We start from the raw sequence: 27,257 nt of genomic DNA, 5'->3' as shown, positions 1-27,257 counted from the left end.
GCAGAATTAAGTGAGAAAAGGTACGGGACCAACCCCCCTCCCAGCACCCCCCGCTCCCCGCCGTCACAAGAGGAGGCATTTACTAAACAGTAGCTAATGCAGACATAATCCAGGGGGTAGGGAGGCCCCAGAGAGGTAAAGTAGTTTGCCGAAGATCACACAGCAAGAGGGTAAATTTAGGACTGCAGCCCAGGTCCATTGGCCTGTCAGGCTCTGGCTCAAACTAGCTCTGCCACTTCTGGCTGTGTGACTCTTAGCAAGTCACTGAGCCTCTCTGTGCCTCAGTTTTCTCATCTGTAAAAATGGGGGTTCTGGCCGGGCACTGTGGCTCATGACTATAATCCCAGCACTTTGCGGGGGCTGAGGTGGGCAGATCACCTGAGGTCAAGTGTTTGAGATCAGCCTGGGCAACATGGTGAAACCTCATCTCTACTAAAAATACAAAAATTAGGCAGGCGTGGTGGCAGGTGCCTGTAATCCCAACTACTTGGGAGACTGAGGCAAGAGAATCACTTGAACTCAGGAGGCAGAGATTGCAGTGAGCCAAGATCATGCCACCACACTCCAGCCTTGGCGACAGAGGGAGACTCTGTCTCAAAATAAAATAAAATAAAACAAAATGGGATTCTAATAACTCCTACACCAAAAGATTATCATAAGGATGAAATAAGTCAATACATGTAAAGTGCTTGGTGGGTGGGACTCTCGGTAAATGTGACCTCTCTCTCCTTCTTGGGATGAGCCCCTCCTTGCTCTCCCCGCCACTGCCACCACTCCTGCTGCCCCGGACCCCTCAGGGACCCTATGTCCCCTTATAAGAGGTGGGAGGAGCCAATGGGTTTCAAAAGGCCATTTTTTCATTTTTTGTTTGTTGCTTTCTTTTACTTTTTTCTCCAGCACAGCTCACCTCGCACCAACCCCCAACACACTGAACTCACCGCTGGAGGCATTGTGCTCACTCCTGCCCAGAGAGGAGGAGGCTTCAGGTTCAAATCCCACCTCTGCCATGAGGATAGTGTCACATCCCCCAGTAATGATTCTAAAAGCCAAGTATTTGCCCCCTGTTGACATGTAAGAAAGCTGAGGGTCAGGGCAGGCTATAGCCTCCTAGTGTCATGTGATGACCACTTTCATTGCTTAGCTCAAAACCCTCCTCCTCCAGGAAGGCTTCCCTGACCCCATCCATGCTCCCTCCCAGAAAGGTCCCATGTCCTGAGAGCTCACTATGTGGCAGGTGTGTTCAGTCTACTCAAGCAGCTCATTTCCAAATCACAACATCCCTGTAAGGCTGACACCATTACTGTCCCCATTTTACAGACAAGGACTTTGAGACAGAAAGAAATCCCTTACTGGAAATCACACAGCAGATGTCTGTCCCCAGAGCCCCTGGTACCTTGGGAGCTAACAGGCAGCATACATCTGTGGTGTCCCTGTGCCTGTCCCCCACATGCTGGAAGGGGAGATGGTTCACCCAAGAGCCTGGCCCAGAACAGCCCAGGGCCCCCAACTTTCCATTTTTTTGGTGAAGACAATCTCATTCTGGTAACGGAAGGCTCACAGTCACCCAGGGGAGCCTGGAGGGGAGAAGAGCAGGGATGCCTGAAACGGGGTGAGGAGGGAATGGAAACCACCAGGCCTGGGGCTGAGACTTCAAAAGAATTCCCTACTAATTCCCCTGCCCCCACCCCCGCCCCCGCCCCCACCCCCACACTCTCTCTGTCTCTCTGTCTCTCTCTCTCTCTCTCTCTCTCTCTCTCTCACACACACACACACACACACACACATACACCTCCCACCCTTCCCACCTTCCCAACCACAGTACAGCAACTTTGTAAAACAACAAGAAATCCACATTTTTGAGCACTTAGTAGGTACCAGCCACTGGGCTAAAAGCTTTCCAAATTAAGCCCTTCCATTCTCGCATTCTCTCCATCTTAAAGAGGTGGAAACTAAGGCACAGAGAGGTTAGGTAACTTTCACAAGGTCACACAGCCACAAGGTAGTGGTCTTCCATCACTGGGAGTATTCAAACAAGACTAACACCTAAGATCCCTTCCAGTCCTGGACTTTTAAAAGAACATGTTTCAAAAGCTAACATTTTCAGGATCCTCACACTCCAAAACTTTGAGTGGTGACTTAAGTACAGTAGCTGAGGTGGCCTTAAAGGCAAATGTCCCTCAGAGTCCTGGTCACGTGGTCTGTCAGAAGAGGGACTCCTCAAAGGAGATGCCAGGAGACACATACACACACACACACACACACACACACACACACCACAATTCACCATCTGCAGTGTGAATGAGGCCTGCTATCCCTGCTATCCCCATCCTGAAAGACACGAAGACATGCACACACACACACACATGCGCACACACACACGCACGCAGGCAGGCAACCCAAAGGTCATCATGTCCCTGCCCTTCCCTGCCCTGAGCCAGCCACCACTCATCTACCAAGGCCACTCCTGAAGCTTCCCGTCTTCTTATCTAACCTCAGTCCCTCCTGCTGCAGGCACTGCCCCCCCCCACCTGGTGTGGAACCCTGTCAACCAGGTACCACCCATTAACCCTTTTCCTCCCAAGCCAGGTGAGGACCAGAGGGATGATGCCCCTCCTTGACAGCCTGACCCCTGGGAAGATGTGAGGCCTGGAGGACATTCTACTTCCCACCACCTGGTCAGGAACCCCAATCCCTGCCCTGGCCCAGGCCCCGCCCACCATCTCAGCCTCTGGGCTCAGACTCTCGGGGGTCTGTTTCATCTACCACCCAACACTGGGTCTCAGCCACACCTCTCAGATTCAGGGCACCTGCCTTGCGAGGCCCTACTGTGCATGAGGTTATTAAATGCTCTCATTAAGTCCTTCCACCACCTTGTGAAGTGTGAATTGTTAGCCTTATTCAGCAAGGAAAGTGGCCTGCCCAGCGCTCCACCTGGCCTCCAAATCTAAAGCTTTCTGTCCTGAGCCCCTTTCATTCATGTGCACACCACGTGAATCCTGAGCTCCTTCTCGGGACACTCTTCAGTCATCTCATTGAATTTTTGCCATCTGAGGAAGGTGTCATTAGCCCCATTTCACAGAGAGACAACCAAGGGTCAGAGAAGTAAGATGCCCTGCCCAAACCATGCCATGAATCGGTGGGGGTAGCAGGATTGGAGTCCAGCGTCCTGTGATTCCCAGATCTTTGATTTTAAGGATGGTCTTTCAGAAATTTGGCTGAGAAGGCAACCCCAGCTTCTAGGATGTGCTGGGTCTCTATCCCTCCCAGGGACCCCTTCCTCCCACCCCACTTCCGGGAGAGCTGGGAATGAGACATCCTGGCCAGCAGGCACTTCACACTGGTCAGCACTCAACACTTTCCCTCCCTCCAGCTGACAGCCCCCTAGCTGGGGAAGACTGAGGAGGGGCCTGTCCATCAGAGAAGCAAGCTTGGAGCCCCTGCCTGTCCTCCTCCTGTCTTACTGACTGGCCCACTGAGGCTGGAAGAGGGAAGGGACTTGCAGAGGCTGGCTGGACACCCAGGGTTGCTTGAGAGGCCTGGGTCCTTTTCAGCCTGGGGGATGCAGGACAGCATAGCTCCTGGAACCAACCCTGGAGGCTGGACCTAGAAATCCTCAGCCCGCCTGGGCCGGGATCTGGACACTTATCCAACAAGAACTCACTTGAGACCTGAGTCCCTCAAAGGGGGATGAGGTCCTTCCTTCCTTCCTCTGCCCTCCCTGACAGAGCTGGGACCAAGCATGGTTGCTGCGGTCACTCAAAGGGATACTCAAGGGTCACCTCATATATACTCTCACCTCCACCTGCACATGCTTGGTCCCCTTCGGGGTCCTTGTCCCATGCCCAGGGTCCCCCATGCACCTGCATGCACACGCTGGTATGTGTGTTCACACACACTCACGGGTCCGAGCACACGCCCACCACAGAGGTCTTTCGTACACACACCCTCACCCACTGCAGGCACACACGGCCATTGCCAACAGTGGCCCAGCTGGGCACAGGCACACATCGTGCACAATGGGTCACCCTCCCACGACCACGGACGGGAGGGCACGCTGGCATCCACCCATGTGGTAGACACATCCTTCACCTGCACATGCCCCACAGGTCCCTGCACCCCTCACTGAGGTGGCCACACACGCCCACACACAGGGTCACCCTCACTCCCCCCTCAGGTCACCTTCACCAAGTCACCCTCCACCTTCACCTCCCCCTCCCGGGCCCACTGCCCTGGCCGGCTGCCGCGACCCTGGGAAGAACCAAATGTACACCCTCCCCTCGGAGGGGGAACCGACCCGATTCCCAAAAAGTGGCCACGGTCTGGGCACACCCACGAGGCAAAAGCCAGCCTCACTCCCACCCTAAGACACACCCAGCCTGGATGGCGACCCCCAGCCCGCCGCCGGGCCCTTCCCGCGCCTCCCAGGACAGCGCAGGGGTCCCCGCTCCGTCCCCGGGGAGACAGTTCCCGAAGCCACTGGGAGGTGGGGGAGCAGGGCTGAGGATCCGCGATCGGGTTCCCACCCGGGATTCCCTCTGGGGAGGGGTCCCAAAAGGAAGGAGAGATGCGCCCCCGGAAGATGACCGGCGGCGGGGGCGGCCTCTCCCCGCGGATGCCAGCTAGGGGGAGATTCCGGCGGGGGCAGGGTGCGGAGAGGGGCGCTCGGGGGAGGGGCGAGGGGCGGCAGGGACCGCGGCCCGGGGGAAGGCAGCCCGGGGGGAGGGAGCGGGGTCCCGGGGCGGGGGTCGCGGGCGGGGACCGGCACCCCGCGAGGAGGACGGCCCCGGGGAGCTGTGGCGGGGATCCGTGCGCATGTCACTCACCCCCGCGGCGCGCCCCGCCAGGAGCAGCAGCAGCAGCGGTGGCAGGAGCAGCCCGCGGGCCCCGGGCCCGGCCGCGGCCCCGGTCCCGGCGCCGGCCCCGTGGGCGGCCCCGGCGCGGTGCGGCGGCCCCGGCTTCATGGCGGCGGCGCGGGCGCGGGCGGCGGGCGGCGGACGGGCGCCTTTGTTCCCGAGGCGCGGCGCGCGGGGCGGCTGCTTGGCGGCGGCGCGGCCCGGCGGCTGGACCGACGCGCTCTAGGCTCGCGGGCTCCCGGCTCGGCCGCCCGGCTCCGCCTCGCAACTCCGCGCCCACAGCAGCCGCGCCCGCAGGAAGCGTGCGCCGCCGCCGCCGCCGGGCCGCCCCCAGCGCGGGCGGAGCGGGAGGAGGGGCCGGGGCGGGGCGGGCCCAGTGCGCCCCCCGCGGGCTCCGCACCCTCCGGCCCCAGGCCCGGCCCCCGCCCCCACCCAGAAGGAGTACCACGCTGCCGAGTGGGCATCCGGACACCTGGGCGAGCGGCCGGCCTCGCCGAGCCGGGGGCTGGAGGGCGCGGAGCCCGCCGGACGCACCTCCGCGGCCGCCGTGCTAGGTAGAAGGGAAGGGTCCCGCTTGGGTTGCCAGGGCCCGGGCCTGGCTCCCTGGAGTCGCCGAGCGGAGGGTCGCATAGGCGTTTTCATCTACAGCCTCCCCCTATGGGGTTCCACGCACGTGTCTCTTCCTGGACTCCCATCGTCACCCTCACACACTCAGCCAGTCCACCCAGTGGGCCAGAGGTCGTTCAAGACCACGGGCTTTCATGCCTCCAGGACACCCAGGGGCTGTGTGACCTCAGACCAGGGCCCGGCCCTCTCTGGGCCTCGGTCTCCCCAGGGGACCATAGGGGTGGTCACTTCAAGGCCCTGTCACTGTAGATCTGCAGAGGAAAAGCCATGCAGACCTGAGCGCAGCTGCTTCCACACCAGCTGTGCGCCTCCAGCAAGGCCCCCAGTTCTCTAAGTCTCAGATCCCCCATGGTTGAATGGGACCACCCCCTCATGTGCAGGGTGGTGAGAAAAGTACATCTCTGAGTGGCAGTCTCTAGTGCTGGTGGTCTTTCCACCCTGTGTGGTCACGGTGCCTTTTCCCCCTTCACCTTCATCCCCAGCGGCATACCCTACTCTGTACTTACTTCTCCAAGTCTCCAACGGCGTGTGAGCTCCAGCGGGAGCAGGGGTTTGTGTCTGTCTTGTTCACTGCTATGTCCCCAACACCAGCACAGGGCTCGGCATGACATCCATGCTCAATCCAAATTTGTTGAATCAGTGAATGTGTTTCCCATTTACTGGGGCTTACCGCCATCCAAGTGTTTTGGGGCAAGATGGGGGAGAGTGAAACATTTCTTGAACCCTGACCACATGCCAGGTGCCCAGCACTTTCATGTTTTATATCATTTCTCAGGAACCCCATAAGGTCGGTGCTGTCAATGTCTCCACTTCTTAGGTGGGGAAGCTGAGAGCCAGCGAGAAGAGGTTATTTGCTGATGACAGCTGGCTGGACGTCTCTACCTTCAGCTACTCTCCTCTCTGGCCCCTGTGTCCCAGCACCTAGCTTACGGCCTGCCATTAGAAAATAGGAATGAAACTGAGTTGAAACTGGAACAATTCCCTCAAGAAAAGGGGAACCAAAACCAGAATGAATGGAGGGGCAGGCCTAGAGGAAGAGACTCTGGGGAACCAGCCATGGGTTTTTGATGTTGGTGACAACTGGACTTGTCCTGCAGGGCCCTTGGGAGGAGGACCAGAGGACAAAGGTCAACTCAACATGAAGTAGAGATGAATTAGAAGGGGCTCCCTGGGAAGGATGGAGAGCCCAGTCCCTAAAGGGTATGGAAGGCCAGCTCACCACCCTCTGACAGGGATCCTGGAGAGGGAAGACAGGGAGATTTTCCAACTAGGAATTCTGAGGTCCCAGCCTCTGAAAATTCAATTCTCAAATCTTTTGGAATTCTCAAATCTTTGGCATGACATCAATGCTCGATCCAAATTTGACTGGCACCTTGGGGAGATGGGCAGGGAGAATCTGATGGGGAGCAGAAGGTGAGAAGTTGGTTTCTGTTGAGGTAGCACAGCTTGGAATTGAGCTCTGGCTCTGGGTTGGCCAAGTACCTGGGTTCAAATCCCAGTTCTGCCAGTTATGAGCTGCGTTGTGTTGGATGTGTGACTTAACCTCTCTGAGCCTCAATTTCCCAACTGTGATATAGACATAATGACCATACAGAGTTCATTCATTCATTCATTTAGCAAGTATAAATTGAGTGCCTGCTGTGTGCCAGGCCAGGTGCCAGGTTGTGAGGATTACATGAGCTCTTCCCTGCCATTGTAATGGAGTTCAACGAAGGTGGGTGGGATGAAGCTTATAAAGGAAAGGACTCAGATAACATCTGAGGGATAACATCGTCTTTCAGAGGGACTGAGCAGATCCCAGGAACAGACCAATCCTGAGGTGCTCCCAAAGGGCCGGCAGGGTTAGGGTGGGGATTATGAGGAGCCAGACGTCAGCTGGTCACAGACAGCCGTGGCAATTCTAAGAGGCAGTGAGTACCCTGTCTTGAGAGATATTCAAGGCTCGGAGAACTATCTAGCAGGGAGACCATTAGGATGGTTTCCATGAGTAAGGTGAGCAGTGAGCATGGCCCATCTTCAGAGGTTCCTGCCAGCTCTGAGACTTCTGGAAGCAGCAACCCTACTTCCCTGACACCCGGGGGAAGAGGTGGGGGTGGGGCAGGGCAGTGGAGAATCTTTGGTCTGGACAGGCCAGGAGCGCCACCTGCTGCTCTTCAAAGACACTGGTCACAGCCAGAACTAAGACAGTTCTGGGCCCCTGAAGGTCCTTTTCGTCTTGCTTCCCCACCCCTCCTGTCCCAGGTTTCCCTGGGGTTCACAGATGCACACATTTGCCTGCCCTCGAGCACACAGGGCATCCACACAGTCACCCTTGCCCAGGCCTCCTTGTGCATTGAACCACATCCCCACATACTCAGGGTCTCCCTTCACGGCACCATAACCTTACCCACAGGCACCTGCTGCTGCCTCCTCCTGGCACAATACTCACAGTCCCCTCTGGCCTTTAGAATACACACTGCCTCCTCTGGGAAGTCTTCCTGATGTCCTCTGGGTGATCAGGCCTGGTCCTGTCCTGTCGGCATCCTGATCACACTCATCCTGCACTCCTCACCCTGCTTTCAGTCCCTACTGTCTGTCTTGCTCGAAAGTGGGAGCATTCAGTATCCCAAATGAACACTAGCTGTAGAAGAGCACAAGTGGAGCTGATTATGGGCCAGGCACTGCTCTCTCAAATGCACACTCACATTAGCCCCATTTCCAGATGAAAAACAAATGCACAGAGAAGATAGGAGACATGCCGAGGCAGCACGACTGGCAGTGAGAGCTGAGATCCTGACCCAAGCCAACAGTTACACTGCAATGCCAGGCCCAGAGGTGTATTGGGAGGCGTTTGATGAATGAATTAGAGTCACCGAGGGGATTCACATAGTCACACGCCAACATGCAGACATACTCAGATGCAGTCTGGCCCTTGGGGAACCCCGCAAGGCATGCCTAGTGGCTGCATCTCAACCTTTCCACCTCACCCCCACCCCAGTCAGAGCCTTCTCTGTCCTTGACAGGGCCTCCTAGCTCTAACCAAGCATCTGAGGGTTGGGGAGGCCTCGGCCGCATCTCTGAGCTCCACTCAGGTGAACCTGAGATGCCTTATTCAGAGTGGCACGCCCAAGCCTGGCACACAGTAGGTGCTCAGTAGCTGTCACCTGACTCTACGTGTCCCCCAGGGGATTGGTTAAGCCAACCGGCTCTCTGGACTTCAACAGTCCCGTGGCATCCTAAGAGCCAAGATTGATGGAGGCTTTACTACCTGCCAGGCACTGTTCTGAGCCAAACACACCCTCATTTACTCCTCCCCACAGGCCTGTGATTTGGGCCCAACAAGCAAACTCGCCTCCCAGGGCTGCTACTGTGAGGACCAAATGAGCTGCCAGCCCTGGAGTCTGGTGCACAGTGAGCCCCATCCGTATGCTTGCTCTCTACTTCGTCCCATTTTACAGTTGGGGAATCTGGGGCTCGCGGGAGTTCAGTAACTTGTCCCAGGTCACACAGCCAGGAGGAGGGCAGCCAGGATTTGAACCATGTGATGACAGAGCCCTGGCTCTGATGTGATGATAGAGCCCTGGCTTTTCACCTTGTGCTGAGCTGCCTCCGTGGGCGGAGGGGACTTTGTGATCCTTACCAGACCTCCCAAACACAAGTGCTGTCTCAGCTCGAGGCAATCACAGGGCTTGCAAAACAAGTCTCCATCCTCCTCCCTCCCCACCCCAACCATCTCCCATCACAACTTCCGGTCTTGCCCAAGAGTCAGGATGGAGGCCACAGCCCAGGCTTGCTTCTGAGAAAATCCAAGTGACAGCAGTCCTGGAGGTCAGTGACCCCCAAAGCCGAGGAATCGAAACGGGGCTCTGACAAGAGGGCTCCAGATCGGGAGGACCCCAGAGTCCTCCTAGGGGAACCTGGGGAGACTTGGAGGCCATCTGGTACCCCAGTGAGTAGAAATCTCACTGGGGAAGGATCTGCAAGGGCTGTGGCGGGGCCAGGGTGACCGGTGAGAAGCCTTGGCCTCCCCCCAACAGGGGGCCTCCATCGTGGGGAGCCTCCTGCCCACCCAAGGGACCTGGCCTGTGTGAGGGTCTCACAGAGCCATGCCCCTGCCCTTAGTACACAGCCAGGCTCGGCCAGGCTTCCCTGACCTCTCTGTGTGCTGGGAAAGTCCTTGTAGGATGAGAGGCTAGGTGACACCCCAGGACACACAGCTGCTAGACACAGGTTAGGATTTGAACTCAGGCCTCGCCTAGGTCTGTGAGTTGAGGGTTTGCAAACTGTGGGTCCCAAAGTGTTCCTGAGAGGTCCCTCAGGGCTGGCATGCAAGGAGGGGGAGTAATCAGATTTTGTTTGAGCTCAGTGGCCTGTAGGTCACAGAGCAAGTCCTGGGCTGGCCTTGTAGGAGGGAAGAGGCTGTGTAGACTCAGCAGGGCCTGTGGCTGAAGGAGCCCAGGATGGGCAGTCAGGGAAGGGATCTGCTTGAGGGGAGAGGAGAGCTCTGGGACCCCAAGCAGGGTAGGGTTGGAAACAAAGTCGGTGCCACCTCTGTGGGGTCTGAAGCTTACATGGTTTGCAGGGATTTCGAGGACACATTTAGGAAGAAAGCTTTGGAAAGCGGCTGTGCAAATGAAGGGCCCTGAAGCATCAGCTTCATTCATTTTACCGAAAATGTGCCTCTGAATGGCGGCCCGCCACCCCGCCAGATACCATCGCCTGAGTCCAGCAAAGTCAGAGGTGGACTGGGTTAGGCATTGGCTCACTCCTGTAATCCCACCACTTTGGGAGGCTGAGGAGGGTGGATCACTTGAGCTCAGGGGTTCAAGACCAGCCTAGGCAATATGGCAAAACCCCATCTCTACAAAAAATAAATTTTAAAAAAACGAGCCGGTTGTGGTGGTGGGCACCTGTGGTCTCAGCTACTCAGGAGGCTGAGGCAGGAGGACCACTTGAACCTGGGAGGCAGAGGTTGCAGTGAGCCGAGATCGTGCTACTGCACTCCACCCTGGGCGACAGAGCAAGATCTTGTCCCACAAAAACAAAGGAAAAAACAGAGGGAGCCTGGGCAGGGAAGGGCTACCTCCTCTCTGAGGGAATCTAGGAAGGCTTCATGGTGGCAGTGGCAACATCTCCCCTGGGCCATGGCAGGCAGGCCTCGGAGAATTGGGTGCTCTAAAGTGGTCCTACAGGGGCTGAGCCCCACCCAGGAGGAGAGCCTCCAAGGCCCTAAGCTCCAGCTTGAGGCTTCATCCTGACCTCGTGTGTGGACAAGGCTGAAAGCATTCTGGAGGCTTGTTCCCTGTGATCTAGAATGGAAAGAGCAGGCAGGGCCTACTTTAACTGACCATTTCACAGAGGAGAAAACTGAGGCCTGAAAAGGGAATGTGACTGACCCCAGGTCACATAATAAACCTGTGGCAGAGTTGGGACTAGAACCCAGCTCGCTTCACTCCTTGTCCTGGGGCCTTTCTCTCTTGCACTCCCTTCTCCTGGACCAGCTGCTCTGTTTATACAGAGCTCTTAGGATAAGCCCCCTCCCCAATCAAGATCTTCATTCAAACCCACAGGCCATCCCACTCTGGCCATCGAAGGTCACAGGACTAGGAAATGACCTTTGGTACAGCCCAGGCCCGGGAGCTGTGCTCACACACAGGCCCTCTTCTCTGCGCAGGGGTGGGGAAGCTGGATGAGGAGAGAGGAGGGGAGGAGAGAGAAAGAGGAGGATGGGAGGAGGGCACTGCCCCAGAAGCCATTCCAGGGACACACCCCCGTGCCTGGGAATAAACTGCTCATTTGGAATCATTTTCCTGGAATCAAAAATAAGCCTCCCTAAAAATACATTTTCTTTCTCACCTCATTCTGAGGCTAGAGCAGCTCAGCTGCCTCTAGGATGTGGGCGGGGGAGAGTGACCGGGGCCTGTGGGGGGAGATCCCCCTTTCCCAGGGCTGTGGACACTGACCACTGGGTCCCCCTCTCTGAGCACAGCTGTCATTGAGATATGCAGTACATCATGTTTGTGTGTGTGTGTGGTTTTTTGGATTTTCGAGACGGTTGAACCCACATTCAAACTTCAACCTAGAGTTATCAAGCCCCAGCAAGGGCTGGGCACAGATGTGGACATGGAGAGAGCTCCCACAAAGGGTGGAAGGCAGGCAATAGGTAAGCAACTGCACCAGGGGACGCCCTAGTGCTGAGCTCACCTCCTGTGTGCCCCTGAGCAGGTGCTTCTCCCACCCTGGGCCTCAGTCTCCTCGTCTGTAAAGGGATCAGTTGTGGGTAGCCACACTGAATTCTCTGCAGGCATTCCTGCCGCTGGCCATGGTGGAGGGGAAGAGCATCTGCCCTGGCAGCACTGGCTCCAAAGAGAGGCCTGGGACACTCGGGGCTCAAATTCTGGGTCTGCCACTTCCAGGCCAGTGGCCAGGGCCAGTTTCCTCCCATGCGAGTTAGGGTGAGTGACAGCTCACAAGGCTGGAGGGAGGTAAACAAAAGCAACACAGGACAGCACCCAGCACAGGGCAAGGCCCACAGTCACATGCAGCAGACCCTGTGTTTTTGTTGTTGCTGTTTTTAGAGACAGTTATTTTCAGTCTGTTGTCCAGGCTGAAGTGCAGTGGCACAATCACAGCTCACAGCAGCCTCTATCTCCTGGGCTCAAGAGATCCTCCGGCCTCAGCCTCTGGAGTAGCTGGAACTATAGTGGGCCACCACACCAACCCTAGGCCCTTTTTTTTTTTTTTTTTTGAGACAGAGTCTTGCTCTGTCGCACAGGCTGGAGTGCAGGGGTGCAATCTCGGCTCACTGCAAACTCTGCCTCCAGGGTTCACACCATTCTCCCGCCTCAGCCTCCCGGGTAGCTGGGATTACAGGCGTCCGCCGCCACGTCGGCTAATTTTTTTGTGTTTTTAGTACAGATGGGGTTTCACTGTGTTAGCCAGGATGGTCTCGATCTCCTGACCTCATGATCCACCTGCCTTGGCCTCCCAAAATGCTGGGATTACAGGCGTAAGCCACCACATCAAGCCCCTAGGCCACTATTTTTAAGTCATTTTTTGTCTGGTTCACCCCAGGCCTGAGGTGGGAGGGTAGGGATACCCCACCCACCTACCCCACCCACCCCCCACGGGAACTGAGAGAGTCTGAGGTTCCACAGGGAGGGGGCGGGTGGCTGCCAGGACCCTGGAACAGGTTGGCTTTGGCCCCTGAGAGTCGTTGGTCCATGGACAAGAACATGTTCCCACTCCGGGATCTGGGAGCACCAGGAAGTGTAATCCAATTACACACTTTAAGTTACTTTTAAATGTATGATTAAATTATGATTATTTATTTATTTATTTGGTTTTTTTTTGAGATGGAGTCTCACTCTGTCGCCCAGGCTGGAGTGCAGTGGCGCGATCTCAGCTCACTGCAAGCTCCGCCTCCTGGGTTCACGCCATTCTCCTGCCTCCGTCTCCTGAGTAGCTGGGACTACAGGTGCCCGCCACCACACCCAGCTTATATGTGTATATATATATATATATATATATATATTTTTTTTTTTTTTTTTTTTTTTTTTGTATTTTTAGTAGAGATGGGGTTTCACCGTTTTAGCCAGGCTGGTCTCGATCTCCTGACCTGGTGATCCACCCGCCTCAGCCTCCCAGAGTGCTGGGCTTACAGGTGTGAGCCACCGCGCCTGGCCAATTAAATTATTGTTGGCTAGGCTGAGTACGGTGGCTCACGTCTGTAATCCCAGCACTTTGGGAGGCCAAGGTGGGCGGATCACTTGAACCCAGGAGTTCAAGACCAGTCTGGCCAACATGGTGAAACTCCGTCTCTACTAAAAATACAAAAAGTAGCCGGAGGTAGTGGTGGGTGCCTGTAATCCCAGCTACTCGGGGGGCTGAGGCAGGAGAATAGCTTGAACCTGGGAGGCGGACGTTGCAGTGAGCCAAGATCATGCCACTGCACTCCCACCTGGGCAACAGAATGAACTCTGCCTCAAAAAAAAAAAAAAAAAAAAATAGGCCAGGCGTGGTGGTTCACGCCTGTAATCCCAGCACTTTGGGAGGCTGAGGTGGGTGGATCACAAGGTCAGGAGTTCAAGATCAGCTTGGCCAAGATGGTGAAACCCTGTCTGTACTAAAAATGCAAAAATTAGCCAGGTGTGGTGGCGGGTGCCTGTAGTCCCAGCTACTCGGGAGGCTGAGGCAGATAATTGCTTGAACCCAGGAGGCAGAGGCTGCAGTGAGCCAAGATCGGGCCACTGCACTCCAGCCTGGGTGACAAAGAGAGACTCTGTCTCAATAAAAAAAGAGAAAAGGTTATTATTGACTATAGTCACCCTTTTGTACTATCAAATACTAGGTCTTATCATCCTTTCATTTTTGTTGTACCCATTAACTGTCCTCCCCACCTCTCCTCTAACCCCTTGCTAGCCTTCCCAGCATCTGGTAACCATCCCTCTGTTCTCTATCTTCCTGAGTTTCATTGTTTTGATTGTTAGATCCCACAGATCAGTTTAAAGTACTTCTTTGAGTGAAAAGCAATACATGAATTGGGAAACACCAAACCAGAAGAGGTTTAATGTTCCAGTGACAAATCGTCAGAGACAAGTATTTAAGGGATAAACGCAGAAGTAAAATAAATTATTTGATTGGTTGCAATTATGTAGTTGTTTATTTGGTCTACGCCATTAGAAAGTCCCCAGTTACATAAAAATTTCTGGACTACTTCTGATTGGTTGAGCTGAAGTTCTGTTTTCTTGACTAGAGGCATTTACAAGAAATAGCTCAAGTTTTGCTTATGTTTGCAAATCAAGCAAGGTTGAGGTCATGTATGAGGCCTAACTGGTTTTGTCTACCCTGGTATTCTTCAGGCCTGGTCTCCATTTTAATTTAACAAGTTAAAGTGTTATAGTGCTGGGCACAGTGGCTCACACCTGTAATCCCAACACTTCGGGAGGCTGAGGCGAGTGGATCATCTGAGGTCAGGAGTTCCAGACCAGCCTGGTCAACATGACGAAACCTTGTCTCTACTAAAAATACAAAAATTAGCCGGGTGTGGTGGTGCACACCTGTAATCCTACTCAGAAAGCTGAGACAGGAGAATCACTTTAACCTGGGAGGCAGAGGTTACAGTGAGCCGAGATCACACCATTGCACTCCAGCCTGGGCAACAGAGGAGACTCTATCTTTTCTTTTTCTTTTTCTTTTTTTTCTTTTTTTTTTTTTTTTTTTTGAGACAGAGTCTCACTCTGTCACCCAGGCTAGAGTGCAGTGGTGCCATCTCAGCTCACCACAACCTCCACCTCCCGGGTTCAAGCAATTCTCCTGCCTCAGCCTCCGGAGTAGCTGGGATTACAGGTGCCCACCACTGTGCCAGGCTAATTTTTGTATTTTTAGTAGAGATGGGGGTTTCACCGTCTTGGTCAGGCTGGTCTCGAACTCCTGACTTCAGGTGATCCACCCGCCTCGGCCTCCCAAAGTGCTGAGATTACAGGTGGGAGCCACCACGCCCGGCCTCAGCAGAACTTCATCTTGAAAAATAAATAAAGTATTACAGTACTATGGTTCCTGTGCCCACTGCACAGTAACAGACCCCATGACATGGAGACAGCAGGGTGTGCAGAAGCAGAAAGAGTTTACTGATGGCAGGGTGCCCAGTGAGGAGATCCTCAAATCCATCCCTCCGAGGAGTTCTGGGCTAGGATTTCTAAGGGGATTGTTGAGGGTGAGGGACTAAGAAATTTGGGTCATTGATGGTTTTGGGTAAGGGGGATGAAATCATCAGGACATGGAAACTGCATTTTTTGGTGAGTCAGCTCTTCAAACTAGTCAGGTCCTTCAAACCAGCTGAGTCAGCAGTTTCCTTAGTATGCAGGACGTGAAGGAATAGCTCAAAGAGAGAACTCAAGGCTTCCTAATGTTCAAGTTGTTATCTGTAGAACAGCTAAGGGGAACTATTGTCCTGTAACAGGGTCTCGTGATTCTGGGTCAACAGGCTGCAAAAAACAGCTGTGAGGAGGCAGGTCAGGGAGTGAGCTGACCTCATGGTGAAGGCTGAACGTGCTACAAGCTCGGTTTATTTTCATTTTTTCCCCCTCTCTTCTTCCCTGATTAATTTATAAAGCTTATAGGGGCAGTTTCAAAAGCAAGCTGAGAGTATGACCAGAGTACGGCATTATTCTCAGTTACCACTGTTAACATAGTCACTGGAACAGAGTCTTGTTAATGCTATCATCAACAGCTCCGTTAGGTCGTGTGGTCTTGTGGTCATTGGTATCCAAAATTGCATAGTCACTATAGGCTCAAGTGTGGGCTTGCTGAGTTCTCCAGGTTGTTAAATCCTGATGGCAATCATTCGATATGCAAGTGGCTGCTGGAAAGCATTTATTTATGCATTTTTTAGAGACAGGGTCTTGCTCGGTCACCCAGGCTGGAGTGCTGTGGCACCATCATAGTTCACTGCAGCCTCGAATTCCTTGGCTCAAGCGATCCTCCCACCTCAGCCTCCTTAGTAGGTGGGACTACAGGCACATGCCACTGTACTGGGCTAATTAAAATAGATTTTTTAAAATTAATTTTTAATTAATTTTTTTAGTTTTAATTTTTTAAATTTTTAACTAATTTTTAAATTAATTTTTAAATTAAAATTAAAACAAGGTCTTGCTTTGTTGCCCAGGCTGGTCGAGAACTCCTGGCTTCAAGCGCTCCTCCTGTCTTGGTCTCCCAAAGTGCTGGGATTATAGGGTGAAACGGTGTCATTGAAAATCCTTGAAAGGATACAATGCACAAAGCGGGTGAATACAGTAACTGTAAGGAAAATAATAGTCAAAGACTGAAAAATGCCCTGGATCAAAGATTCCCAGGAGCCAAGATTTCACCAACTAAACCATATCGATGAAGGAAGTAGCACTTATCTGCTAAGACTTATATTTGTTTCTTAAGAGCCTTTGTTAGCCAGGTGTGGTGGCTCACACCTGTGGTCCCAGTTACTCAGCAGGCTGAGGCAGAAGGATTGCTTGAGCTCCGGTGTTCCAGGCTGCAGTGAGCCATAATTGCACCACTGCATGCATTCCAGTCTGGGTGACAGGGTAAGACCCTGTCTCAAAAAAAGAGCCTTTAAATTTTGGGCAACAATTTCTTATTAACAAAAAAACAATTTTTTTTTTAGATAGTCTCACTCTGTTGCCCAGGCTGGAGTGCAGTGGCATGATCTCGGCTCACTGCAACCTCCACCTCCCAGGTTCAAGCGATTCTCCTGCTTCAGCCTCCCAAGTAGCTGGGATTACAGACGCGCACCACCACGCCCGGCTAACTTTTGTGATTTTTAGTAGCGACGGGGTTTCACCATGTTGGCCAGGCTGGTCTCAAACTCCTGATCTCAGGTGATCCGCCTGCCTCAGTCTCCCAAAGTACTGAAATTTCAGGCGTGTGCCACCGCACCCGGCCCAAACATTTCTTAATCAATAAAAGCACAAGTTCCTCCTTATTAAGCTGTGAAGGTATCAAGAACTATTTTGGAGTACTCTTGAAGCAAATTGTTCATTTCAGATTGTATCCCTTGAAGGGAATTCAAGGTTTTGTTCTATGAAAACGAAAGAAAAACAAAGGTTAACATCTGGAGCAAATTATGATTTTAGTTTTTGAGTCTGAAGGGCAGTTAACTAAGAGGTCTAGATGTGAGTTGGAAGCATGTTTAGACAATGGTATGAAGATGGCATTGACTGTTTCCGGCTATGGCATCAGGCGGTGTTCCAGTAAGCTCTCCACATGACTCGTATAGTAGCAGGCATGAAAGTTATCTGTACATGATTTTTTGTAGTGATAGTTCTAAAACTTAAAGTCATTGAGTTTCAGCTTATAGGGCTTAGGAAAGGAGTAGTTTTAGTTTTTAGTGAAACTGGAAAGTTTCAGAATGTAATTCAGTTTACAGATAGATAACAAAACTTCAAAGAAAATGAACAGAATTAGAATTTGATAATGGGTGCACTATAGTTTTTAACTGAAATACAATTCTTTTTTTTATCATCACTCCTGTTTTTACCAAAAATAATCATAGTTTTTTTTTCAAAATAAGTCTAATTTCCATTAAATTTGACCTGATTGTTTACAGAAATATAACATAATTTCTATGTATATTTTAAAATATACTTTAATCAGCGCTCTGGTAATATCCAAGGGGCTTCTGTGACTTTGTATCAATCAACCTTAGTTTTTAAAAACTGTCTGATAATGAGAAATCTCAGAATAAGCCTTTTAAAACTTCCTGAAGAAGCCAAACTAAGAACTTGCCCAATTATGTTCTGAGAACCGATTGTTATTGAAACTAAGAACTTGCCCAATTATGTTCTGAGAACCGATTGTTATTGAACCTATGCTAATACTCATATTGCAAATAAAAATATTGAATAAGAGTTTCCAAATTCTGAAGTAATCAGGTAGGGAGAGAAAGACAAATGTTTCATTTTTGTTTACAAAGATCTTTGTAAACAAAATACACACACACACACACACACACACACACATATATATATATACTTTTTTTTTTTTTTTTTTTGAGACGGAGTCTCACTCTGTCGCCCAGGCTGGAGTGCAATGGTGCAATCTCGGCTCACTGCAAGCTCCACCTCCCGGGTTCACACCATTCTTCTGCCTCAGCCTCCCGAGTAGCCTCCCGAGTAGGTGGGTGCCTACCACCACGCCTGGCTAATTTTTTTTTCTTTTTTTTGTATTTTTAGTAGAGACGGGGTTTCACTGTGTTAGCCAGGATGGTCTCGATTTCCTGACCTCGTGATCCGCCCGCCTCAGCCTCCCAAAGTGCTGGGATTACAGGCGTGAGCCACTGCTCTCAGCCTACAAAGATATGTTTTATCAAATTGCTATTAGTTGTAGACAGCTTAAGGGAAGAGAAAAAAAGGCTTCTTAAATTTAGAAAATAAAACACTTCTTAGAACCAGTAATGCTTCAAAGAAAAACTCTTAAAAGTTAAAATTGTTTTCATCAGTTAGTCTCACATAATTAATTTTTGTTTTCCTTGATATTGGATTAGCAGTTTTATGAACCCATCAGTTTCCCATTACAGTTTTGAAAATTTTTATGCAGTTCCATAGTATGATCTTATCAGAAAGCTGTATTGGCAATCTTTTCTAATGAATGTCTTGTACTTTTGTATCATAGTGGCATTCAAATGCTTTCAGGAAGGAAATATAGCATCTTAAGATAATAATTAGATTTATGACTGATAACAATATACCAGGATATATCAGATTTCTAGGAATTCTATACATTTCCTGGGATACGCACATCAATAACACATATAACTTAAAGAAGGATTAGTATCACTTATTATTTGACAACATCTTCCATGCAATTAACGTATCAAATAAGCCTAATTAGTTTAACACTTCTCATTTTACAAGGAGAGAAAATAAATTATTTTGAAATATTCCAGGGACACTTCTGGAAACTCCCAAAGTTAATTTGAGGTGGAAAACACTTAATTTAGAATTAATTTTGAGAAGCTGTCAAACATGTCAAAATGTTTAAAACACTTGATTAAATAGCATCACAAGTCACTGTGAAACAATACCAAAGTGATAAAAGATTTTAAAGGCAAATACAGAAAGTTACATAGTTAAAATGGCTTTTTTTTAAATACTGAAGACTAATTTTTCTCAAATAATTGAAGACCTACTGAAAAACAACACAATTTGGACTGCAGGGAAGACAATAAAAACAACAACAACATCAGACTGGGCGCAGTGGCTCATGCCTGTAATCCCAGCACTTTGGGAGGCCAAGGTGGGCAGATCACTTGAGGCCAGGAGTTCGAGACTAGCCTGGCCAAGATGGTGAAACCCCATCTCTGTGTGTGGTGTGCGCGCCTATAATCCCAGCTACTTGGGAGGCTGAGGCAGGAGAATCGCTTGAACCCAGGAGGTGGAGGTTGTAGTGAGCCAAGCCTGGGTGACGGAGTGAAACTCTGTCTCAAAAAAAAAAAAAAATTATCTCAATACAACACAATCTTTGTTTTCTTGGGCAATTACTTAAAAGGTAAAGAAAGAAAAAGTTCATAATCAAGAGCAAATCAACACTCCAAGAACATGTTGTCCTTTTAACAGAGAGAAAACAGAATTCTAATGACCTCAGCACGTTATTGAGCCGTTAGATACAAAACCTCGCTCACCTTAGTAGTTTAACCACACAAAAAGTTTCTTTTTCACACACCTTCCACAATTTACTGTATCTGTTCAATTTTTGTCTTAGTCTTTTTCTTCTTTTTTATTCCGGAACAATCAGTCATCTTGCTCTAAGACAAAATTATTCTTTTTGACCTTAATGAAAATACATACCTTGTATACTTTTTCTATTAAATATACACCTACTTTATTTGTACACTTTTATATACACCTGTTTTCTTTTATCCTTATTATTTCTAGTAGTTTGAAGAGCATATATTAATTAAAATTCTTAGCCCTTAGTAACCTTAATTTTACCTTCTTTTTTTGGAGACTAGGTCTCGCTTGGTCACCCAGGCTGGAGTGTGCAGTAGGACAACCACAGCTCACCGCGCCTTGACCTCCCAGGCTCAAGCAATCCTCCTCCTTCAGCCTCCTGAGTAGCTGGGACCACAGGAATGTACCACCACACCCAGCTGATTAAAAAAAAGATTTTTTTTGTAGAGATAAATTTTCCCTATGTTGCCCAGGCTGGTCTCGAACTCCTGGACTCAAGCAGTCCTCCCACTTCAGCCTCCTGAGGAGCTGAGACTACAGGCACACACCACAGCGCTGGACTAATTTTTTATTTTATTTTTATTTTTTTATTTTTATTTTTATTTATTTTTTATTTTTTCAGACAGAGTCTTGCTCTGTTGCCCAGGCTGGAGTGCAGTGGCGTGATCTTGGATCACTGCAAGCTCCTCCTCCCAGGTTCACGCCATTCTCTTGCCTCAGCCTACCGAGTAGCTGGGACTACAGGCGCCAGCTATTTTTAGTGGAGACGGGGTTTCACCGTGTTAGCCAGGATGGTCTCAATCTCCTGACCTCATGATCCACCTGCCTCGGTCCCCCAAAGTGCTGGGATTTCAGGCGTGAGCCACCGTGCCCGACCTGCGCTGGGCTAATTTAAAAAAAAAAAAAAAAAAAAAAAAAAATTATAGAGATGGGGACTTGCTTTCTTGCCCAAATTGACCTTGAACTCCTGGCTTCCAGTGATCCTCCTGCCTTAGCCTCTTAAATTGCTGGGATTACAGGCACAAGCAACTGCACTCAGCCATTAATTTTTCATGAAAATTAGGAAACATGATTTCATAGTTTTTCGTTTTTGTTTTTGTGTTTTTCAACAGAGTCTCGCTCTGTCTGTCGCCCACGCTGGAGTGCAATGGCTCCGTCTCGGCTCACTGCAACCTCCATCTCCCAGGTTCAAGCGATTCTCCTGCCTCAGCTTCTCGAGTAGCTGGAACTACAGGCAACCGCCACTGGCGCCGGATAATTTTTTGTATTTTTAGTAGAGATGGGGTTTCACTGTGTTAGCCAGGACGATCTTGATCTACTAACCTCGTGATCCGCCGGCCTCGGCCTCCTAAAGTGCTGGGATTACAGGCGTGAGCCACTACGCCTGGCAATAGCATGTGTTTTCTTGGAGCATGTGCTATGCCTACCAGTGAACCCAACTCTCTTTAGTCTTTAATAAGAAACCAAAAATACATAAGCTTAAATTTATGCTCAGGAATTAATGTTTTAGTAGTTTATTTTATTTGGACATAATGTAGATATTTAATAAATACCTATCGGCCAGGTGCGGTGGCTCAAGCCTGTAATCCCAGCACTTTGGGAGGCCGAGACAGGCGGATCACGAGGTCAGGAGATCGAGACCATCCTGGCTAACACAGTGAAACCCCTCTCTACTAAAAAAAATACAATAAACTAGCCGGGCGAGGTGGTGGGTGCCTGTAGTCCCAGCTACTGGGGAGGCTGAGGCAGGAGGATGGTGTGGACCTGGGAGGCGGAGCTTGCAGTGAGCTGAGATCCAGCCACTGCACTCTAGCCTGTGCGACAGAGCGAGACTCCGTCTCAAAAAAATTAATAATAATAAAAATAAAAATAAATATCTATCATTTAATTTAACTTAATATAATGTTATTTATTTGAGACAGTCTTACTCTCTTACCCAGGCTGGAGTGCAGTGGCAAGATCTCGACGCACTGCAACCTCCGCCTCCCAGGTTCAAGTGATTCTCGTGCCTCAGCCTCCCGAGTAGCTGGGATTACAGACGCCTGCCACCACACCCAGCTAATTTTTATATTTTTTGGTAGAGATGGGGTTTCGCCATGTTGACCAGGCTGGTCTCAAACTCCTGACCTCAGGTAATCCGCACACCTCAGCCTCCCAAAGTTCTGGAATTACAGGCATGAGCCAAACCGCACCTGGCCTACTTAATATAATTTTAAAGTTTCAAGTTTTCACAAAGATTTCGGAAACTTTTTTTTTTTTTTTTTTTTTTTTTTTTGAGACGGAGTCTCGCTCTGTCACCCAGGCTGGAGTGCAGTGGCCGGATCTCAGCTCACTGCAAGCTCCGCCTCCCGGGTTCACGCCATTCTCCTGCCTCAGCCTCCCGAGTAGCTGGGACTACAGGCGCCTGCCACCTCGCCCGGCTAAGTTTTTTTTGTATTTTTAGTAGAGACGGGGTTTCACCGTGTTAGCCAGGATGGTCTCGATCTCGTGACCTCGTGATCCACCCTTCTCGGCCTCCCAAAGTGCTGGGATTACAGGCTTGAGCCACCGCGCCCGGCAGATTTCGGAAACTTTTCAAGCAGACATCTTGTGACATTTAAAAACCTACTTGTCTCCTCAGGTTACTTACCTTGTTAACAAATTTTGTAACGGAGATAACATGAGTTTAACTAGTAAAGCTAAGTAGAATATGAATATGCATTAAGAATGTCCATTTTTGCTAAATCACCAATATTCTTTTTTTTTTTTTTGAGACAGGATCTCCCTCTGTTGCCCAGCCTTGACCACAGTAGGTGGAATTACAGCTCACTGCAGTCTCCACCTCCCGGGCTCAAGCCATCCTCCCACCTCAGTCTCTCGAGTGCTAGAACTACAGGCTTGCCTAGCTAATTTTTGTGTTTTTTGTACAAAGTTTCCCTATGTTGCCCAGGCTTGCCTTGAACTCCTGGGCTCAAGCGATCCACCCACCTCAGCCTCCCAAAGTGCTGGGATTACAGGTGTGAGCCACCATGCCTAGCTTAATATTCTTATTAAATATTATTCAAGTCACGTAAATTTAAAAAGCATTTTAATTAGTTGCTTTCTTTTCTGAGAAAATGATTTATGTCAACACTTATTTTTCTCTAGGTCAATTAAGTATTAAGAGCTCTTTTAATATTTTCTTTTAGTAGGGAAAAAGATAATTATAAATTATTTCTGGCTAGCTGCGGTGGTTCACACCTGTAATCCTAGCACTTTGGGAGGCTGAAGTGGGCGGATCACCTGAGGTCAGGAGTTTGAGACCAGCCTGTTCAACATGGTAAAACCCCATCTCTACTAAAAATACAAAAATTAGCTGGGCATGATGGTACATGCCTGTAATCCCAGCTACACGGAAGGCTGAGGCAGGAGAATTGCTGGAACCTGGGAGGCAGAAGGCTGCAGTGAGCTGAGATCTCACCACTGCACTCCAGCACTGGGCAACAGAGAGAGATTCCATCTCAAAAACAAAAACAAACAACATAGAGAAACCCTGTCTCTACTAGGAATAAAAAATTATCTGGGTATGGTGGCACATGTCTGTAATCCCAGCTACTCAGGAGGCTGAGGCACAAGAATTGCTTGAGCCTGGGAGATGGAGGTTGCAGTGAGCCAAGATTTGTGCCACTGCATTCAGCCTGGGTGACAGAATGAGAGTCTGTCTAATATATATATATATATATATATAAAAGTGCAGTGGTGAGCTCTTAGCTCACTGCAGCCTTCTGCCTCCCAGGTTCCAGCAATTCTCCTGCCTCAGCCTTCCATGTAGCTGGGATTACAGGCATGCACCATCACGCCCAGCTAATTTTTGTGTGTATATATATATATATAATTTCTAATAATACCATCTGGAGATAGAACAGTATTACATTTAAATAACATAGACATACATAGGCCAGGTGCAGTGGCTCACACCTGTAATCCCAGAAATTTGGGAGGCTGAGGCAGGTGGATCATTTGAGGTCAGGAATTTGAGACCAGCCTGGCCAACGTAGAAACCCTGTTTCTACTAAAAATACAAAAATTAGCTGGGCGTGGTGGTGGCACATGCCTGTAATCCCAGCTACTCAGGAGGCTGAAGCAGGAAAATCGCTTGAACCCAGGAGGCAGGCGGGGGTTGCAGTGAGCTGAGATCGTGCCACTGCACTCCAGCCTGGGCGACAGGGAGAGACTCAGTCTCAAAAACATAAATAAATTAATTACAAAATGAATAACACAGACATACATAAAGACACAAATAGAGATTCATGGCTTCTGTTCTGAAATTTGAGCCACACGTCAGTCACAATAATATAAAACTCCCTAGCTGGATCCAAATTGTGTTCTTGACAGTTAAAGTTACCTGGTCAGATGGCTAAAGGCTTTCATTAATATTTTTGGAAAAGACATTCAGGATTCTTTCATTTGCCACTTTTCTAAAAAGTTCTTTTTTTTTTATTCTGATGAGTCATTCTTTGAAGTTTGCATTTTAAAGATTTAAACATTTCTAAGGCAGAAAGGCTGTTATGTTTTCACCAAAAAGGAGTCTTGGAGCATATTTACTTAGTATTGGGAGTCAATCTTACTGAGACTGTGGACTAAGTTTTAGGTGAGTGACAGGGGAGAAATCCATTTTTTTCCAATTAGTCTCAGGCGGTTGCTTTTATAATAGCCAAGTTGTGTGCAAGACCAAGATTTGCATTTAGTTGTTGCAGATACTCCTGGCTCATTTGAAGATCTTTTAAAGGAAGATGGTGTTCAGAATATTCAAATATTCAGATGCAAAAAGACAAGAGATCAAACAGCCTTGCAGATTTAATTTTTTTTTTTTTTTTTCATTTTTTGAGACGGAGTCTTGCTCTGTCGCCCAGGCTGGAGTGCAGTGGCACAGTCTCGGCTCACTGCAGCCTCTGCCTCCCGGGTTCAAGCAATTCTCACGCCTCAGCCTCCTGAGTAGCTGGGATTACAAACGCCCACCACCACACCCAGCTAATTTTTGTATTTTTTTTTTAGTAGAGATGAGGTTTCGCCATGTTGGTCAGGCTGGTCTTGAACGCCTGACCTCAGGTGATCCACCTGCCTCAGCTTTCCAAAGTGCTGGGATTACAGGCCTGAGCCACTAAGCCAACCTCAAAATAATTTTTATAAGTGTGCTGTAAAGATTTCTTTAGAGAGGCTTTTTTTTTTTTTTAAGTCATTCTGTCTTTGGGAAGCTTCTGTGTACCATCGAAAAATGCATCTCATTGTTTCTTAAGTACTCAGGATCGTCTTTTTTTAATGTAACCATAGATGAATAATTTCATCTAGAGTCAAACTTCCCTATTGTGGCCGCTGTAATTGTAAGTACCTTCCTGAGGCGCATCCATTTCACTAGAATGGCACAGGTTCTGAATCTTCAGTTTCTAAACATAAAATTAGCTGGAGCTCCAAACAGAGGAGTTTCAGACTCCCCAGATTCTGATGAACCCACAATGCCCTGTCCTTCTAAATATGTGCTTACTTGAGGCCTCCAACTGGACCCTGTTCATTTCCTGTCAAACACCCACTTCAACCTCCAGATCCCAATCTGGATTCCAGTCTGGAAGTCAGTATACTGGACTGGACCTAGTCCAGCTCCTGTCAAACACCCAGTTTCACCCTAGTGAAAACAGCAAGGGCCCCAACATAGCAGGGAAAATTTGGAGGTAATAATAACTCCTATTTATGGCTTACTGTGTGCCCAGTCCTGTGTGCGCCAAGGGCTTCCAGTATACCCTGTGAAATAAAAGTATTATTAACCCCATTTTACAGATGAGGAAAGAGAGGAAGGCAGATTACTTACAAAGGTTACATAGGGCCAGGCGGAGCTGGGATTTGAAGCTCAGTCATTAAAATAGACTTGGAGGTGTGGGTTGTTTGAAAGCTTTGTGCAAAAGCCAGGAAGTGGCCCCAGAAAGAGGCACCAGGGTTGCATTAACAGAGGCAGGGGGCTGCTGCCCTGTCTTCCTGTGTGACCTCACACTAGCCCTGTGAGAGTGACAGGCCTGGTCTACCACTCCAGGTGACGGCTGGAGAAACCACGGTGCAGAGAAGTCAGTGATTTGCCTGAGATCACAGAGTCAAAAGCAAAGCTGAGGTCCGTGAGCCAGGTCAGTAACCATACCCTCCCACCCCACACCCACCCTACCCTAACACCCCGTGTTAGGGCCTAGTACTAGGCATTGCGGACGCTGGAGGGAGCAGGAGGAGAGGGAGTGAAGAAGGGAGAAAGCTTAGTTTCAGGGCAGACGCCAGACCTCTGGTCTCTGGGTGGGATTCCTACAGTGCTGAGCCCTTCAAGCCAGGGAAAAGCCATCCCAACCCTGACCTTGACCCCTTAGGCCTCCGTAATGCTTGCTTTAGGTGGCAGCACCCTCGCGTGGCTACAGTGGGTAACTACATAAATTCACAGGTTTCCTCCCTCAAAAGGATGCCTCACTTCCTGGGGCCTCACCCTTCTGCAATCTCTCTGAGCCTCAAAAAGAGAAGATGGCCATTCATGGGGCTGACGGTGGGTAAGGGCAGGATGGCATGGACAGAGCACTGGGCTGGGAGTCAGGAACCCTCAGATAAAATCCTCACTTGGCTACTGACTGCGGGGCTTAGGTCTCAAACTCCTCATCTGTATAAAGGGCTGAAACATCTCCCCTCCCTGACTCCCTAAAGCTTTCCACAATGACCAATGGTATCTCAAATACAAAGTACTCTGTAAACTGTAAAGCACCGTGAGAGGGTAAGAGTTATTACATAAACTGAAGAATACACTTTGGAGGAACTCTGGAAGAGAGACCAAGAATGCCAGTACCCAGTGCATGACAGCCCAGGTCATAGAATCCTTGGGATGAACTTGGTAGGAGAGTAATGGTGGTCAGAAGAGGGTGTGGCTCAGAGCCCAGCCCGCTCCATGAAACTCAGTCCTGCAGATGGGGGGATCTGCCCCCATGCCCACCCCCTCGCATGACGAACTAAGGGGAAAGCCACAAGCTTTATTAAATCAGAGTTGGTCTATCAAAAGACTTCCATCAGATCCTAGGACCTGTTTCCACATCTATGAGACAGGGATAGCCACATTCTTTGCAGGGCTGTCGGTTCCCAGAACCGTTGTTGAGAACATGTAAAAACCATCTCATGGGTGACTTGGTGCAGAGTCGGTTCACAACAATTTACATTATTATGTAAACTAATGAACAAAGTTTTGTTCATCAAAAACGGTGCAGGAAAACTGGCATCATTTATTACACCAGTGTGCTAGACACTGAATAGCCATAACTTCCCATAACATGACAAGAGAGCCACTTTACATAGATCTGTTACCTCTGGTCCACTTCCAGCAACGAATTTGATGAAAGACGAGGTGAACTAACTTGCCGAAGTGCACAGAGTGGCAAGACCCACACGTGAGCCCAGGTCAGTGTGACTGGAGTCATGGTATCAGAGCAGCATGGACTGCAGTTCCCAATGCCTGCAGCGTGCCACCTCTGCAAGCCCCATGAGGGCTACCATAGCGGACCCAGCGACAGCTGCTGAGGCAAAATCGCATGCTGGACTGGAAACCCGC

The 27,257-nt window shown here is 49.8% G+C and overlaps 1 protein-coding gene across 4 annotated transcripts in view; it reads right to left on the bottom strand.

Moving 5' to 3' along the window:
- Positions 1–5,159, bottom strand: part of SDC3 (syndecan 3) — a 71,385-nt gene extending 66,226 nt beyond the window's left edge. For all 4 annotated transcript variants that reach the window (XM_077965048.1, XM_077965044.1, XM_015133580.3 and 1 more), the window contains exon 1: positions 4,824–5,159. In XM_077965048.1, the coding sequence (XP_077821174.1) occupies positions 4,824–4,961 (138 nt within the window). In that variant the 5' untranslated portion in view covers positions 4,962–5,159. The remainder of the gene's footprint in view (positions 1–4,823) is intronic.
- Positions 5,160–27,257: the final 22,098 nt, after the last annotated feature.

The sequence above is a fragment of the Macaca mulatta genome, chromosome 1 (genome assembly GCF_049350105.2).
Source record: "Macaca mulatta isolate MMU2019108-1 chromosome 1, T2T-MMU8v2.0, whole genome shotgun sequence".
Lineage (NCBI taxonomy): Eukaryota > Metazoa > Chordata > Mammalia > Primates > Cercopithecidae > Macaca > Macaca mulatta.
The sequence above is the reverse complement of the archived record's forward strand: the minus strand, read 5'-3'. Positions and strand labels throughout refer to the sequence as shown.